Below are 17,276 nucleotides of genomic sequence, written 5' to 3' on the forward strand. Positions count from 1 at the left end.
ATTGAAATTGGAATCTATGCAGCTATGAACTAACATTAAAGCAAGTCAGGAGAAAGTGGAGAAGTCAGTTTAAATGATGCAACAGAATAGAAGGAACAAAAAACTTACCTAAATGATCAAGAAGTCGAAATTAAAATTGAAGTCAAGAGAGTTGAAAATTGATTAAGAAGGCCTACAATCAAATTTAAATGAATTAATCTTAAACAATTGATGCAAAGTTCAAAATCGAATGACAGACAAATAAAGAAACAATATAACTTGTCATTATTGTGTAAGAGAGTGGAGAAAAATGTTAAGAACAGACCTCAAAATCAAAATCTAGATAGACAAAGATGAAAGAGAAAGTAACAAAAGACTTACAAGATAGATCAGAGCTCAAGATCGAAATTGAATTGAATGTTTATGAAGATTGTAGTTGAAACAGGCTGAGATCGAAATGGAGTTGGTGTAGTTAGAGACTGAATTGATTGATATTGAAGTGAAGGTGGTTAGAGTTGAGTAGTGATCGAGATAGAGGGGTCCTATGGAAGCTTTTGTTTCAACTTATCAAATAGATACCTAGAAGCGAAATGAAAAGGGAATCAAAATTTTAAACAAAGAAGATAAAGTTAGTAAACAAGAACAAACAAAGATAAAGAAATGAAAGAACTTACTTAAATGAAGATGAAGATCAAAGGTCAGAATCGAAACTGAATCCATCAATCTATTCATCAGATACAATAAGAATAGAAAAAAAAAGGAAACAGAATAGACATTCGATTTTGAGGTCTGAAGTTAAAACTAATGAAAAACTTAATAGAAGGATCGATTTTGAGGGTTTAAATTGAGATAGAGAAAGAGGGTGGTGTCAGTGTTGTGCAAGATGAATAGTAGAAAGAAAGTTAAGAGAGAAAAGACTTACATATTTATCAAGATCTAAATCAAAGATCAGAATCGAAATTGAAACTAAATAGGAATTCGATTTTGAGGTCCAAAGTTAAAACTAATGAAAACAAAGAAAGGAGGTAAAGGAGTCAGTATGAGAACAAACAAAGAAGTGAATGGGAAAAGAAACTTACTTAAATGATGTCAAAATCGAAATCTAAATACATAAAGTCAAGGATGGGATAGTGTAGAAGGAGAGAAAAGAAATTGAACTTACATTGTAAATCGATGGTGTGAAGATCGAGCTGGAGCTTGAGGATGAAGTGCGATCGAGAGGTCCTGAAAATCGAAATCTAAACAACTAGAGAGAAGAGATGAGTGAAAGAAAGAAAAAAAAAGGGAGTCAACACAGATCATGAACAAGTTAATAAAAGGATGAGCAGTAAAAAACAGGGTACTTAGCTGTTTTGAAATAAAACTAAATCGAAAATCAAAGTGAATCTGGTGATGTCGTGATTTGAACATAGAGGCCCGATTGGAGATGAAGTCGAAATTGGAAAGGGAGGAGGGAGTGATCAGGAGGTTTTTTCTTAAATGTATCGGTCTCGTTTTTTTTGTCTCGTTCGTGTCTGTGTGTGTGAAATCTGTGTGTTTTTCTTTTTTTTGTGATTCATCTAGAGAAAAGAAAGAGATAGTCTTTTAAAAAAAATATAAGTCTTTGAGTTATTCGTTTTAAAAGTGTTAAGCGTATTATCGATAGTTTTTCTTTAAAAAGATTTTAAAGTAGTTGAGGATTGTTTTGTTTGAAGTGTGAAGTTGAGAAGTGTCTGACTGTTGTTATTTCAAAAGCTCAGCTAATCCTATTATCGTATCCATTGGGTGTTAGTGTTGTTTTTTGTAGTTGAAAGATCGAAGTCGGTGGTGTTTGCTGAGCTGGGTCAAGGGGTGAATAGTTTTTTCATTTTTATTTTTTTATTCTGCTACATTTCACCTCACGTGAAAGGTCATCCGCAGGGCCAAGCCCGGATCCTTGGTTCAATTCCCTTATAGGTCTTAGATAGTTTTTTTAGAAATTTTATTTTTTTAGGGTAGTCCTGTTAAAAATTACACTTGGGTTAAGAAAATTTTATTTCCTTCCACCTATCTTTTTGCTCTTCATAAGTTATCTAAGTTTTATTTTTTTTTACACATAGTAAGAATTACAATAAAACTAGAATTCAACATAGTTTTTCATCAACATCTTGTGTAGTGGTGTGAAGTATATCATTGAGATCCGCCAGATCTTGCGGATCTTTCAGAAATATTAGAATAGGGTTGCTGGTTATAATTGTGAAGATATAAAATTGTTAAAGAGTTGTTTCGGTGTTGATTTTTTTATTTTCTTGAACTTTTTAGAAAAGGTTGAGGGCAGTTTACAACAACCATAGTTTCATCTGCGTGGTTATTCTTTCTGCGCGGTGATTCTTCCCCTCTCCGGCTCAGCCTACGCCACACAGCGTAGGAGTTCTACACCGCCTGCATCAAAAGGTCACATTCCTCGAGACACGCTTGAGGCCAGTTTTTGAAATACGCTGCAAGGATTTCAGGTTGGATTTCCTGGCAGGGAGGAAATTATGGTCAGGTGTGACAAGTTGGAAGTAGGGAGTGTTTGTATCGTCACTCACATTCAACCAAAGGTAGATTGTAACTATTTTGGTGTTGTCAAAATCAGTGGTCACAGATTGTTTTTGGTATTGTTGGGCGCGAGCCTTGTGGAGAGTAACCATACTATCCAAAGGCAGTCGGCGACCAAGGGAGTTGGAGGATTGTGCCCATTGATGAGGGCGAGGCTGAGTGGGTCGACTTTTGGCTTTTTTGTCGGTAAACGGGGCAGGGTTCGCAATCGCAATCATATTCGTGTTTGTTTTTGGGTGAGGGTGACTACGGCAAGGTCCTGGGCCGTAGGTGTTGCAACACTGCAGCGGTCAAGGAAGGAAACTGACGGTCAGGTGTGTTACGGAGAGAAAGGTGGAGACCACACAACCTACCGCCTGACAATATTGGAAGCGGCACTTCTTGTTAGCCATCTTGCGATGTCCCTTGGGCGTAGGTCCCTGTCGCTCTCTTGCGCATGGGATTGAAGGGGCAGTGAGGTGAGGTCCTGATATCGCGTCCAACGTGGAAGCGGTAGGATGAGGTGGGTCGACCTGATCTGGAGGGAAAAACGGCCATGTGGGTTGGCTTGGGTTGATTTGGCTTGGGGTCATAGGTCCTACTGTGCGTCCTTGGAAAGGGTGTTCGAAGAAAGGTTGCTGGAATTGCCCAAAGGCGGTTTGGGGAACAAACCCGGTTTGGGGAACGGCGGGAACTGCGTCAAGAATGTCTCCGGTAGTCGTAACGCGTGGCCCCCAATCTTGTTCAGTGGAGATGATTGGGGTCGGGACGCCACGGTTGATCAAATTCCTCTCGTGATTAAATTGGTCACACCGCCAGGTGCGTGTGTTGTGCTTCAGCGACATAGGGCACTGTAATGAGATAAATCAATAAATATCTTCAATATGTAAGTCCAAGGAATGAATTCTAGAGGACTTACACCAATCTACCACGCGTCTAGTTTTGGATTGAAGTATTTGAGCGGAGCTGAGCAGACCGGACAGTAGATTCCGACCGCCCTACCTCGACCAGGTGCAGGAAGGAACCCGGGCGTAACAAAAGTGTACTCGGAATGGATTAACGTAAGACCCATCGGTCGAGGTCAACTAATATGCAAAAGTGAACGTATAGGTCAGGGTGTCAGCGTAGTGAACCAACTATATCGATGGAAGACGAGGATGAAGAAGGAAGTTACCAATGAATCGTTTTGACAGTAATAGCCGTGATGCCTTTCTTTGGAGATGTGATCTCTAAATGCAAGGGGCCGCGGTAGTAGTATCTCGCCGGGAGGAGTGCAGTCCAGTCAAGCGGAATGCAGATCAAGTAAAGAGTTGAATGAATGATTAGCCAACCGTATGCTGGGTATGGTTCGAAAGTGTAAATCGTTGCCGAACCAAAAAAACTGGTGCGTTGGGTGGGTGGGTAGGGGTCTTGTGTCGTGTCCATGGTCCGAATGGGTCTGGTTGCTGTCGCGTGCAAATTTTTCTTCACTTTTTTGGTGGTGAGGTATGAAGACGAAAAGGGAAGGACGCTCCACGGTTGGAGGTGTCAGGGTCAATGACATGTGCTGCACGCGATCACGTGCTAGCTAGGAGGGAGGTTTCTGACTTTCAGACGTACCTCTCTGGATGCTTGTACGTATGCTGTTATTGAGTGGAATGTATGCTGTATTTCTCACGATTTTCTCACTATCACATTCTCACGAATTATCAGGAAAAAAACCCTGATCCTCAAGTGCTCCCAGAAACAGATGAATGAGAATCACAATGAAGAAGATTGAAACTAGTTTTAAGATTTGAATGAGATGGAGAGATGGATGGAGTTGTTTGTATTAGGGGATACAAAGTTGAAATCCGGCCGAAAATCCGGCCGCGTGGCCAGATTTCCAGATTCCATTTTTTGCGGTAATTCGGAATCTGGACATGAGTCCGGATTCTCTCAACTTTGAATCCCCCGACTTCAAGTTCCATGCCAACTTTCCACTACACCACCAGTCCCACATCCAATATCGACGACTCGCCCCCACTTCACATAGCAACAACTCGATACCATCGCAAAATAGCCCTCAAGAGGTCCATTCAAACAGCACGACATGCAAGAAAGGCGTATGTTCAGAACAACCTAGACTCACTTGCAATGTTTCAAGTCAATCTCGCCGGGATAGATTTTTCTTACGCATGATTCAAGCCTTACAAATCCATCAAATTGCTGTAACTGACAAGAATTGAAAGAAGGCAGCTTTCTCGGTCAACCAAACTTACAATTTAATCAATCACAACATGAACCTTATGATAGATCAATCTCAAATCTTTCGATTGATGAAACAAGACCAACTCTTGACTTCAATTCTCACAAAGATTCCATCTGGTCTGACTATTCTTAAACTTATCTGTATCCTTCTTTGATTTGATTCGTGTGTGAAAAGATTATACAAAGGATCTAATGCAAAATTCAGAGTTCCGAAAAGTGACTCTTTAACAAAACTTCTAGATTGAGGATGTCTTTGGACTAAGATCAACTGCTATTGTCTGCCAGTTTCATTCATCCACAGGTTTGAAAGAGTCTTTGTTCTGCAGCTTGAGTTAAAACATCTAAAATCGCAGGTTCAAGTGTTTTTAATTGATATGAAGCAGCTAAAGAGAAAACAAAACCAAAACCAAAAGAGTAGATTAGATTTAAATCAGATCGAATATGATTTTTAAAGTATTAATCAAGAGAAGAAAAATGATCTGTTACCGATCTGTTGTACCATTGAAGTTAATTGTCCTTTATTCAAAAAATCCGTAATCTTCACTCGATCTCGATGATTAGTTGAATTCCATAAAGGAGGATAAGGTTGATTTGAATGAGAATGAGAATGTAATGAAGATCGATTTGACTCAGAGTGTAAGGAAGGATTTCTGGGTGCCTGGTGTTGGATGAGAATGAAAATCTTGAGATTGAGGTGTTGAGTCGGATATGGAATTGAGGTGAGTGAAGAACTGGCCAGTGATCTGTTGATTTCTCTTTTTGCCAAATTTCAAGTCGTGGCCAGAAAAAAATGGAATCTGGAAATCTGGCCACGCGGCCGGATTTTCGGCCGGATTTCAACTTTGTATCCCCTATATGTAGGAATTTCGTATCTCCACAATTTCTTATGATTTCCCCACTTTTTTTTAAGAGAAGTGAATTGATAGATAAGGTTTGATTGAAGTGTATTGAATAGATACTTAAGACTAAAAAATCAGAATAACAAACAAAAACAAAAACACTTATTAGCAGATAGCATAGCACATACATGCGCTATCGATTATCAATATCATCCAAATTCAAATTCAAATTCAAATTCAAATTCCAATCCAAATCGAAATCGAAATCAACAAAGCGAAATCAAAATCCAAATCTAAATCAAAACAAGAAATTCACTTCGAAGACTTAAACCAAGAGATCAGAAAGAATATCATCACTAAACCAACCAACCAATCACTCAATCAATACTATAACAACCAACTCATCAAATCAAATCAAATCAAATCAAATCAAAACTCAGACAACCATGAAAGAAAAATAAAAAAACACATTCACTCATCAATCACCAATCAAACAGAACGAGATCAGATCTGTATCATAACAACTTAATCAATCTATCACACCATTCACTACTCCACTTCATCTTCAATTCTTTTGATTTCTCATCGTAGTAATCAATCTATCAATCAATCAATCCATCACAACTTCATTCAAAACTATGATCATCCGATTGGTTTAAATCACTACTACTATCAATCTCATAAAAATGCCAGAAGAAAGACCATTAACCTTTCTAGATTCTCATTCACTTTCTACTCAAATCGATCATAGAAATCTTAATCAGTTTGAATCACTTTCAAATCCAATCAACTCAATCAAAATACCAAGAAAACTTTCAACTTTTCATTCATCACAACAACAACAACAACAACACAACAACACTTCATCTATTCCTATCTTACATTCTCACTCAGCTTCTCACACTCATCATCTTTCAATCTCTGATTCAGAATCAAACATCAATTCATCTACTCTCTCTAATCGACGCGCCCGTTCTGCTGAACCTGTCAATCCTGATAGATCTACTGACCAAGCTATCCAAGCTAGCTCTCCGCAAATTAATAGTCCAAGAAGTCTGGTACGCAATATTGCTTATATCACCTCAGATTTGATCACTAACAGTCTGTCTATCCAGAAACCTGATCACCAACTCCATCAATCTAGTCATCTCAAGAAATCAATGGCTGAGGAAACCCATCCTAGGCCTACAATGCATCCTCCGCCTCGACCTACCACTTGTGAATCAGCACACAAGAAATCAGATCATTCTAGTCCATCCAAATTCACTCCTGGAAGGACTGATTCTCTTACTCGCATCTCAAATCATTCGCCATCTTTTTCCAACCCACTCCCACCGATCCTTTCGGCCCCCGAGCATCTTCAATCTCATCCTCTTCTTCGCTCACAGAGGAGTGGTAGTTCAATCTCACCTCCACGTAATCCTATCACGCTCTGTTCATCGGATTCCCCTTCACCCGTTAGCTTCACATCACACTCAGTACCACTTGATCATTCTTCACCTACTCCATCTGCTCCTACTCAAGTACCATCAAATCCACTTTCTAGAATCAGAACGGCTCTTACACCACCCCCATTTCAATCACCGGTTCGAACTCCACTCACTTGTACCTCTCAATCAAGTGTCTCCAAACTCTTACATTCTTCAAATTCATATGCTTTCACAAATGAGCGCGCTCAGTCTAAAGCAGAAACAAATACATTGACCTCACCCAAGACTGATTTGAAGCACTCACCCAATCCTCAACCTAGCTCACTTCTTCGATCACCCCTCAGTTCAGCTCGACCTTCACCATCAAAACTCTTACCTTCTAGTTCTCAAGCTACTAATACCGATCGACCTACCTTTTCACCTTTAGCCATCTCACCTTTAGCAACCTCATCCCAATCTGATTCTAACTCAGGAGGCATGAATGATAAACCAACCTATAGTTATGCAGCTTTGATTGGACAAGCCATCAATTGTTCTGAATTTAAAAAAGTTTGTTTGAATGATATCTATGCCTATATTATGCATAATTATTCGTATTATCGTAAGGATGAAGCAGGATGGCAAAATTCGATTCGACATAATCTTTCGTTAAATGAAAGTTTTATTAAACTTCCACGTGGTCCAAACGAACCGGGTAAAGGATCTTTTTGGGCTATCGCACCGGGTGCAGAAGATCAATTTGTGAATGGAGGATTTAAGAAAAAGTCAAATCCGATCAGTACTCCTCAACAAGTGAATCGTGATCCGAGTCAAAGACGTGCTAAAGTGGCTCACGGTGGATCGAGTGTGACGAAAAGGGTGAAATCAAATGAAGAAGAATCTATGAGAGCTGGTCCTTCTAGTCTTACAGCTACACCTACCATCAATATCTCGGCTAATACTATCAATCATCATCATCCGATCTCATCGGCGCCTCGTGTACCTGGCATCCGAACCGTTAGTCATGCTAATTATTGTCGTAGTCAACAATCTTCTACAACACTTTCTTCTAGTCCTCAATACGCTTCATCACCTAATCGAACGGGATATCATCATTCGCCTACTGAAGATCTGATGACAGTTACCATGTCACGTGTGAAAGTAGGAGGGATCAGACATGCTTCTTCTTCTGCTACTGCTTCTTCATCACCATGGAATGGTACTAAAGAATCAGGTTTGTATAAACGGTCTCAAGGTTTATTGGTCGAACAGGATAAATGGGGAACTAGAAATCGAGAAACGTCTTCTGTTCATCGAACTAGTTTGGATCTTCATCATCCTCATCATCAACCTGGACCAAGCGGTCAACCAATACAATCACCTTCTTCATCAACATCATTATCGAATCCTTTGAGGTATCCTGCTTCGTTATCTTTAGGTCATAAGAAAAGAAGAGTTGGTGAAGGAGATATGGGTTCTTCACCTGGATCATTGAGGAGTATTAGTTCAATCAACGAAAGTAAGTTTTGATGATAATCGTTTGTTTATTTTGATTTTGAGATATTGATGAATTTTTTTCCTGGGTGGATCGGTTTAGGTTTAGTATTTTCAAAACCAATCTTAGATGAAACCGATCAAACATTTGGAAGACCGATCGAAAGAAACATGCCTGGAACGGGAACCAGAAAATATAGTTTACCAGCTCTACCATTGATAAAGAGAACAAGACCAGAAGAATTGATGATGATGGGACTAGGAGGGGAAAAGGAGGAAAGAAGAGAAGAAGAGAGTTTGAGATTAGCACCGATTATTGGAGGGATTATAGATGATCAAGAATTGGAAAAGAAGAGGAATGGGGGGAACGGGAGGAATGGGATTGGGATTGGGAGGAATGGGATTGGGAATGGGGGTAAGGAGATTAGGTTGAGCTCTGTGAAGGAGATTTTGAGCTCGGCTAAGCATCCGTTTAAGTCGAACTTTTTTGGGATGGGAATGGGAGTTGGGATGGGAATGGGAGTAGGGATGGGAATGGGAGTAGGGATGGGAATGGGAATGGGCATGGGGATGGGAGTTGGGTTGGGAGTAGGGATGAAGAATAAAGGTTTGGAAACTCCGGTTAGTTCTTTTAGGTCTACTGTTCTTAATCATCAAGATCAAGATCATGATCATGATCAAAATAGTGATTCAAGAGGCAGTAGGGATGAGGATAGGGATAGGGATGAGGAGAGAGATAGGGATGAGGGTGAAGGGAATGGAGTGATAGAAGAAAAGAATGAAGTGGCAGAAGAAAGGAATGAAGTGGAAGGAGAAAGGAATGTAGTGGAAGAAGATGAGGATGAAGTTGAAATTGATGAGATTGAGGATTAATTTTTTTTCTGAATTTTTTTTGAATTTTAATGATTAATTTTTTTTTGTTAGAACAGATGAGTTTTTTTTTTTGTTTGAACAGATAATTTTTTTTTTCATGTAAATCTTTTTTGGGGTCTTTTTGGGATTTGGATTTTTGGATTTCATGGGGTTTCATTTGAATACATTTTATACAATTTTTTCTATACACATTTTTATATATGACTTTTATATGACTTTTATATAACTTTTATATAACTTTTATATAACTTTTATATAACTTTTATATAACTTTTTTCATATACTTTTTTCATATACTTTTTTCATATACTTTTTTCATATACTTTTTTCATATACTTTTTGATACTTTTATATATACTTTTGTATACTTTTTTATATACTTTTGTATACTTTTTTATCTTTCTTTTTTATATGTTTTCTTTTTGATCTTTCTTTCTTATCTTTCTGTTTTATATCTTTCTCTTATATTTTTCTTTTTATATCTTTCTTTTATAATTAAAAAGTAATTGTATCATTCATCATTATTTCATTAAGATTTCATTTAACTTATCAAAACAGAAAAAAAATCAATTGACTTTTTTTTGAAAAAGAAAAAAGAAAAGAAGAAAAAAAGAATTAATTGATGGGCCAACAAAAAAATAATATAATTTCATTTTACATTTTTCCAATTTCATTTAGATTAGATTAATGTTTACTTGTGTTAGAAAAGAAAAAAGTTGAAAAAAATTGTTGTATTTATATATACACTTCTTTTTCTTTCTTTTTCTTTCTTTTTTGGTATATGATGTGATTATTTACAATTTATAAACATCTTATAATACTGATTTTAATTTTTCAACCATTTTTTTTTTGCTTAATAGGTTTTTGTTGATTTTGTATCTACATTTTTTTTGGTTTTTCTTGATGATGATTAATCAATTATATTACAGTAGGTTTTTGAAAAAGCTTGTTATGCTTTTTTGTTGAGGTATTGTGACAGTGTAGGTGGCTAAGATTTGTGGTTAAGGTTTTTTTATGATGAGAAGTGGTGCTGAAGTGTGATCTGCTCTAATCTGGGTCTTGATTTCAAATAAGGTCTTCTGATTTCAACCCTGAGCAGCATTCTTTGATTGACACCTTCAAAGTAAGATCCAAAGATAAAACACCAACCACAGAACAAGTAAGAAAGGATGAAGGAAAAATTTGGCAAAAGGTCCAAGCTTGTGACCCTTCCCGATAGAACTAGCACAGGGGCAAAAATAGATGCTCACATTAAATTTTCTTGTTTTTTTTTCAATGTTTGTTCAATTTTACTTTCAAATTCTTTCCCTTTTCTTCCTGCTTTTCAGCTGAAGCACTACCAAAATTTTCAATTAAAGGAATCTGAAAAAGAAACAATCTTTTTGGAGAATATGGGAAAGTGTACAATCCTCAATTTTGGACCGTGTGACTATACATGTTTTTTTTTTGAAAATCAAACTACTAATAACATAAGAAGAAATTGACCAATTTGAAAGGAGCTTAAGAACTTCAATCATGAGAGCACTTAACAATAACTCTCCCAACAAAAGCTGTACCAGGGAAACATAAACATGGGTAGACTAGAACCCAGGTTTCTTGGACCATTTTGAAAAAAGGTGATCCAATTGTTAATGAAAACTCTAAAGTGGAAAACACTAAAGAAAAACCAAATCAGCTAGAAAGACATAAGGGATTGATTTAACAAAGGATTGGAAAATCAAAAAGAGGACAGTTGGAAGATATACCTTTTGAACTTAAGGCACCACATACTCTTTTAAGCAAAGAGATTTGGATGTGGAAGAAATTTATCAAGTTTATTTGATAGTCTTACCTTGAGGAATGGTATGGTATGCTACACAAACAAAGAGAAATCTGAACTAGTTTTCTCTGTGATGTGATTTGCAATTGCATCATGTTCTTTCCTTAAAAATTCAAGACACCACTAGAAAAACAGATTCACTCTTCTTCTTTAACTACATTGATCAGAGAAGAAAATATTCTTCTCTGAAAACTTTTTGTTGAAAGCTTCAGGATCAAACACCATGAAAAATTAGGTTTGGAAAAGAAGATGGGAAAAAGTCAACGGAAATCACAAGAGTGATCTTTTTTCTAGATTGACCGTGATACTAGGACTTATTCTTCATGGGTAGAAAAGATCATAAGATAATCATATTTCCTAAACTTGGTATGTAAACTGGATCACATGCTGGGAAGTTGATTATTTTACTGATTAACTTGAGAACAACATATGATAAAAATACTCATGGTTCAGAACAAGTGTAGAGGTTTCAAAGGTTTCTTCATAAGGATATTACAGCTAATGACCCAACATATCAGTACAAAGAGTACTGGTTCATATGGGCCTGGGGTTTTGGGTCCATATAAGGAAGGAAAGAAAGGTAATGTAGTAGGAGCCTGTTTTGTTGATTTGAAGTCTGGATTCTTATCACTTGTCACAGGAAACAAGAGACAATTTTCCCGCAGGAAGACCGATTACACATAATGTAGTTTCTGAGCCATAATGTATAAATAACACAGATATAACACCAAAATAATACATTTTGGCTCATTAACTGAGTCAGATACAATTGGTTTTCCCGCGGGAAAATTGTCCCTTGTTTCCTGTGTGTTTCTTTACGCATGCCTTCTTTTGTTACTTGGAAGGGAAGGATTCAATTTATAACCAATTCATCTTTTAGTGACTTATGAATGTCTGTTTGAGGTAAACATGTGATTATTAAAACTAGAGTTGATTTTCTTGATCCCTCTCTCTCTATCTGATTCCCTCTCTCTTGCCTTTTTCCATATGATTCAATTTAGTTGTGGTTTACCAAAAAAATGACAATGGAGTTTGATTGTGATCTTGATTTTGATTCTCTAAAGCTTAAAGATCTGATAAAGTAAAACAAAATCATATGTATGTACATGTACAAAAACAAAAAACAAAGAAATAAAAAATGTGTACCATCTGACTTCAAAGCCTAGATTAAAGATAAACAAGAGAGGGAAAAAATGTAATTCAAGTGAGATTTTTCCCTGAATATAAATAAAAGAAGAAGAAAAAGAAAGGACAAATATATAATCATAAAATAGAATTTATCTTTTATCTTTTATTTGATGGTGGTTCCCGTGGTGGTCAAGACATAGAAATCAAAGTTGAAGTTGATGGTGTAACAGATATAGGATTTAGACTTGGAATAGAAGTTGGATTGGCCCTGGGTTTAAATGACTTTAGATTTGCTAAGTTCCAATTTACAGGTAAGCTTTCTTTTTGAAGGCGATGATGTTCAGGTTTTGGGAATTGGGATAATAGGTCTCACTCACTATTTTTATTAATGGTGCTTTTGAATTTTGAATTGAATGGTTTGTTCAACCTTTAGCCATCTTTGTGAGAAATTGCTTTCCAATTGTGATTTTGTCCCCCTCTCTTTCTCAGTTGCAACATGGCCATTGGCACCTAATTATCAGTGGTCCGTAGTGTCAGTTATATATCTTTGTTGGCTATGCAAGTATGAAAGAAAAAAGAGTTTGACTGTTGGAAAAGTTGTCAAATCATGGGAAACAATAGTCCAAAGGAGATGTGTGAACCAGTGCATATGTTCAATGATCAAACACCCACATTGTCTTATCAAAACATCATCAACCAGTCTTTGGTCATCAGAAGGGAGAGTACAAGCGCAGTGTGAGCTAGGTTGAAATGCTCTGAGGTTCAGCAACTCCTGCTCAACCAGGATACACATTTTGATTCAGGTGTTCTTGAGCAGCATGTATGGGCCTTTGAGACAGACTCTAACCCAACATGATACAATCCAAATTTTGGACAAACTCAACACATCTAAAGATCTCAACACCAAGAACGTTTGCAGTGAATGCAGTGAACACTTGATGACCTAAATGTTTCAAGATAAAACAAGGTTGAAAATCTTGTATCATGATAATATTTTCATAGCTGCGTGGTTATAACTTGTTTTAGATGATCTCATCTTGTATGCCAAGCAATGTAACAGGGCTTGTTTATCAAACACTCCATTGGTGTCTCTTCCCAAGTTCAACAGGCAAGCCTTGGGGGCTGAAATTCCATTGTTGCACAACCTTCAAAGATGGTTCAAGTGGTGATGAATTTCTTGATCCTTGCCATATGTGACCTGCGGATAGAAATTACTGAAAGTATAACCGATATTTTTGGGTTTGTCTCAAACATAATTCAATCCTTTTTTTCTTCTGTTGAGATATTTTTATCATGGTTTTTTATCAGCATTCAAAGATCAATCAGAAACAGGTCTTTTATCAACACAGCCCCCTTTCAACTTGGTTTCAAACTGAATCTATTGATAGGAAAAACCATTAAAATTGAATATGTAGACTGACTCCATAACTTGTAGCAAGGTTTTCTTATCACTTGTCAACATATGGAAAAAAAAGTGGGGGTCTAGTCAGCTGGTATAAAAACCATGCTGAATCCAGCTTTATTTTTTGATTCAGCCTTCTCCAACTAGATCAATCCAGAAAGCATCCTTCATACATATCTCCTTGTCTAAAATGTGCAGTCCGATTCCTTCTATCATCCATTTAATTGCCTTATTTATAGCCGCACAACCCTGACAATGTATTCAATTCAAGTGCCAATTAGATAGTACTCCATCAATCTCCTTCATCATCATTTGATTTGAGCACCGTTGATCACAAGAAATCTTGGTAAGCTCTCTGTGTTCTTCTGTGAACACTTGTTGCGGTAGCTCATATTTAACTCTGCCCTTGCCAATGCTTCACTAGCCTAGGTTCCAGTATCATATAAACAAGTTAAGTCTTAATCTTTCTCTCAAAAATCTTGACTAGGTTTTCCTGCATTCCAATCAGCCTTCATTGATCTCCAATTCCTGTTGAAGATCTGAGAGCTTACATGTGTTATGATATTTGGATTTGAGTATAGAAAGATCAGGAATATGCAAATATTACTCAAAAAGTTTGCATCTGTGGCCGGAGTGACCCTATTATGCTTCCAGGGGTTTGTGTGTGCATACCCATACACATGCCTCTACAAACGTGTGTATAACGGGGGTGGACCTAGTGTATCTGGAGATGCTAAGCTAAACCCCACAGTCTCAGCTGTTTGGGTTGATGACAGGACCAGAATTCCCAGGATTGATTGGATGGACAATGAGTCTTTGCAGGATTCTGTTCATATTGGAATTTTCTATGAAGCTAATGGGCAATGGGTGTCAGATCACCTTACTACGGTTTGGAACCCCACATGTGCGGATAAACCTGAAGTGGTGGACTCTGTGTTTGAATATGTTGAGATGAATGGTGCAAGTCTTGCAGATAAATACATATTTGGGAAAGGTACAAAAAGGGAACATTTAAAGCTTGGTATAATATAATCAGACCATAATAAACTCAAACAATCAAATTCAATGTTGGCTCATATGACAAATTGTGTTACTTGACTACATGTTGTTTCTCTGGCATCCTCTCTCACATAAAGTTGCTCTGGATTTCTATGGATAGAACTCTTGATTTATGCATTGTACCCAGATCAAATATCTTTAAATTCAGTATCATTCAGAATATACATGCAACAATATGATTGAACTTGCTCCGCCACTTTGAGGTTATAGGTCCATAATTATAAGACTATAATGTCATCACATGGGTATTGATGGCAGGTATATTGTTTCAAGTGACCTGTAGGTACCTTTCATATCATTGTATCAAGGTATGAGAAATATTAAAGGTGTGAAAGGCATTTTCCTCTGGTGATTCTCTCTTCTTGACCCAGGTAAAAGTCTGGAAGAGGTATAACACATAAAGAGATAGAAAGACTCCACTTGTGAAAGTTTATATAAGTGCACCCACAAACTGACTTGCATCCTTAGCTGAGAAGACTTCACTCATAATTTTGAGAGCAAGTCCTGTGCTGCAGTATCAATACCTAGCATTGATAGTATCTTCAGAGTATGGATGTCCAGCGCCTCTTCTTTTGTCTGCATGGTTGAGAGTTAACAGGTTTTGGAAGATGCCAACTGCTAAATATATGTTATCTTGGATAAACCTTATCTATCAGTCTAAATCCTGTAACCTGAACATCAAGGGTACACTTATGGATGAGAGTGAGACTTGAAAAATAAAAAACTGAAAGATGTCACTGTCCTTTGAACTCTCTTTCAATCAATCAAATTTGTGCCCATTGCATCTGAATTTATGAAGAAGCAAAGGCTAGTGGAATCCCTATCAGGAATTACACTGAGCCCCTCAAGGTCAAAGCCAGAATGTAGCTGAAAACAATATTTGACTTCAAAATTTAGGCCCAGCTCAACAGCCCATCAGATGATAGAACACTCAAATAATGCAAAAGATCAATAGCAAGAACTTAACATAAGAGAATAGTGATAAGGTATTATCCAAAGTCTACACACCAAAGATGATAATAAGTGTAACTATCAAATGTGTGTTTGTAAGTGAACCCTATGGCTGGAAATATGTGATAGTGACAAACATGATTGAGAATCCAAGCTCTTGATAAGAGAAAAGAAAGGAAGTGATGTATTTAGTACCATCATAGCATCTCATTATGAGATCTTGATGGACATTGCCCATTGTGAACATGGCAATGACACACATCATGTGTCACATACACAGGGAACTCATCTACATGAATCTATTCAAATTTTAAATGAGTAATCCATCTCTCCAAACCGTGTTTGATGATGAAAAACTTCACAGTTTTGCTTGGGGCCCTACAAAGTATTGAGCTCTAGGAACAAATCCAAAGAGATTGTGGACCAACGGGAAGATTCAAACCAAGTAAAAGACTCAAGATGATCCATGATGATTTGCTTAAGGCCAGCTACCCAATTGGAGATCAGGCTGCAGTATGAATGACCAAGAATTGAATCCATATGATGATTGAAAAAGAATCCTCAAAGAGTGAGCTGAGGTATACTTTCCAGATATTGAGATCCTTGCAACAAGAAAATGGACTAAGTAAAAGAATATTTGAAATACAATGCTATCAAAATAGTGCTGTAAAATCTCTCCTTGAGGATATGATCAAGTGGGGGAGCATGAGAACTGAAATTGAACAATATCATTTGGAGAATGATGTTGACCCTTATATTTCAAACCTTCTCATCCCTTTCTTGTAACCCCCCTCATCTACATTGAGGCACTATGTGTACATTATTGGGTCTTTTGAAGCGCAAGTGCATGCTGTAGTGTCTGCACAAGCACAAGAAAAACAGACAGAAGAGGCTTCATCAGGGACTCAGAAGAATATACAAGCAGCAGTAAGTAAATTCAACACAGACACTTCACAATCACAGGGGATAGAGGTACATTCAGAACCAGTGCATTCTTGTACAGAGGTGTCAGGTAATTCAGATGCCTCCACAACAGTAGGGTATCAAAATGAGGCTCAAGAGGACAAGCAACTTGATCTGACTCTGTACATGCCAGTGGAAGCCAAACATTACTAGTATATGAAAGAAAAAAAAATCCTCAAAATGATGTATGAAGGCAGCTCAAATGTCAAGAACAGTAAATAATATCTAGATAGCAAGCTGGATTGAATTGGTGTGTTGTCTCAGATAATTTGAATAGTTTTGGTTGTTTTTCATTTATCTATAGTTCTTTAGTGTGAATCAGAAATTATCACAAGGCATTCCAAGAGTGTGTGATATCTGGACTTCACATAGAAAACTCGATTTTAACCTATATCAGTTTGAGATGTTGATACTGACGGATTGGATCTTATTGATGCCTCATTGACCAGAAAATGCAAATTGATTCATAAAAACAACCTAAAGGAACACACATCAGAAGAAGAGAAATGTTGTATATGTCAGTCTCATTTCTTTATAGGGCAGCAAATTATTCAACTTGATTTAAAACATATATATCACCAGATCAGGTAAGA

The 17,276-nt window shown here is 37.2% G+C and overlaps 1 protein-coding gene across 1 annotated transcript; it reads left to right on the forward strand.

The window, feature by feature from the left end:
* Positions 1-6,271: 6,271 nt before the first annotated feature.
* On the forward strand, positions 6,272-9,361 carry MELLADRAFT_64712 (uncharacterized protein; the record flags this gene model as incomplete). Its single annotated transcript, XM_007411979.1, has 2 exons — positions 6,272-8,513; positions 8,592-9,361. The coding sequence occupies 2 exons, from the start codon at positions 6,272-6,274 to the stop codon at positions 9,359-9,361; spliced, it is 3,012 nt and encodes a 1,003-aa protein (XP_007412041.1).
* Between the last annotated feature and the right edge of the window lie 7,915 nt (positions 9,362-17,276).

The sequence above is a fragment of the Melampsora larici-populina genome (assembly GCF_000204055.1).
Source record: "Melampsora larici-populina 98AG31 unplaced genomic scaffold MELLAscaffold_28, whole genome shotgun sequence".
NCBI classification, from domain to species: domain Eukaryota; kingdom Fungi; phylum Basidiomycota; class Pucciniomycetes; order Pucciniales; family Melampsoraceae; genus Melampsora; species Melampsora laricis-populina.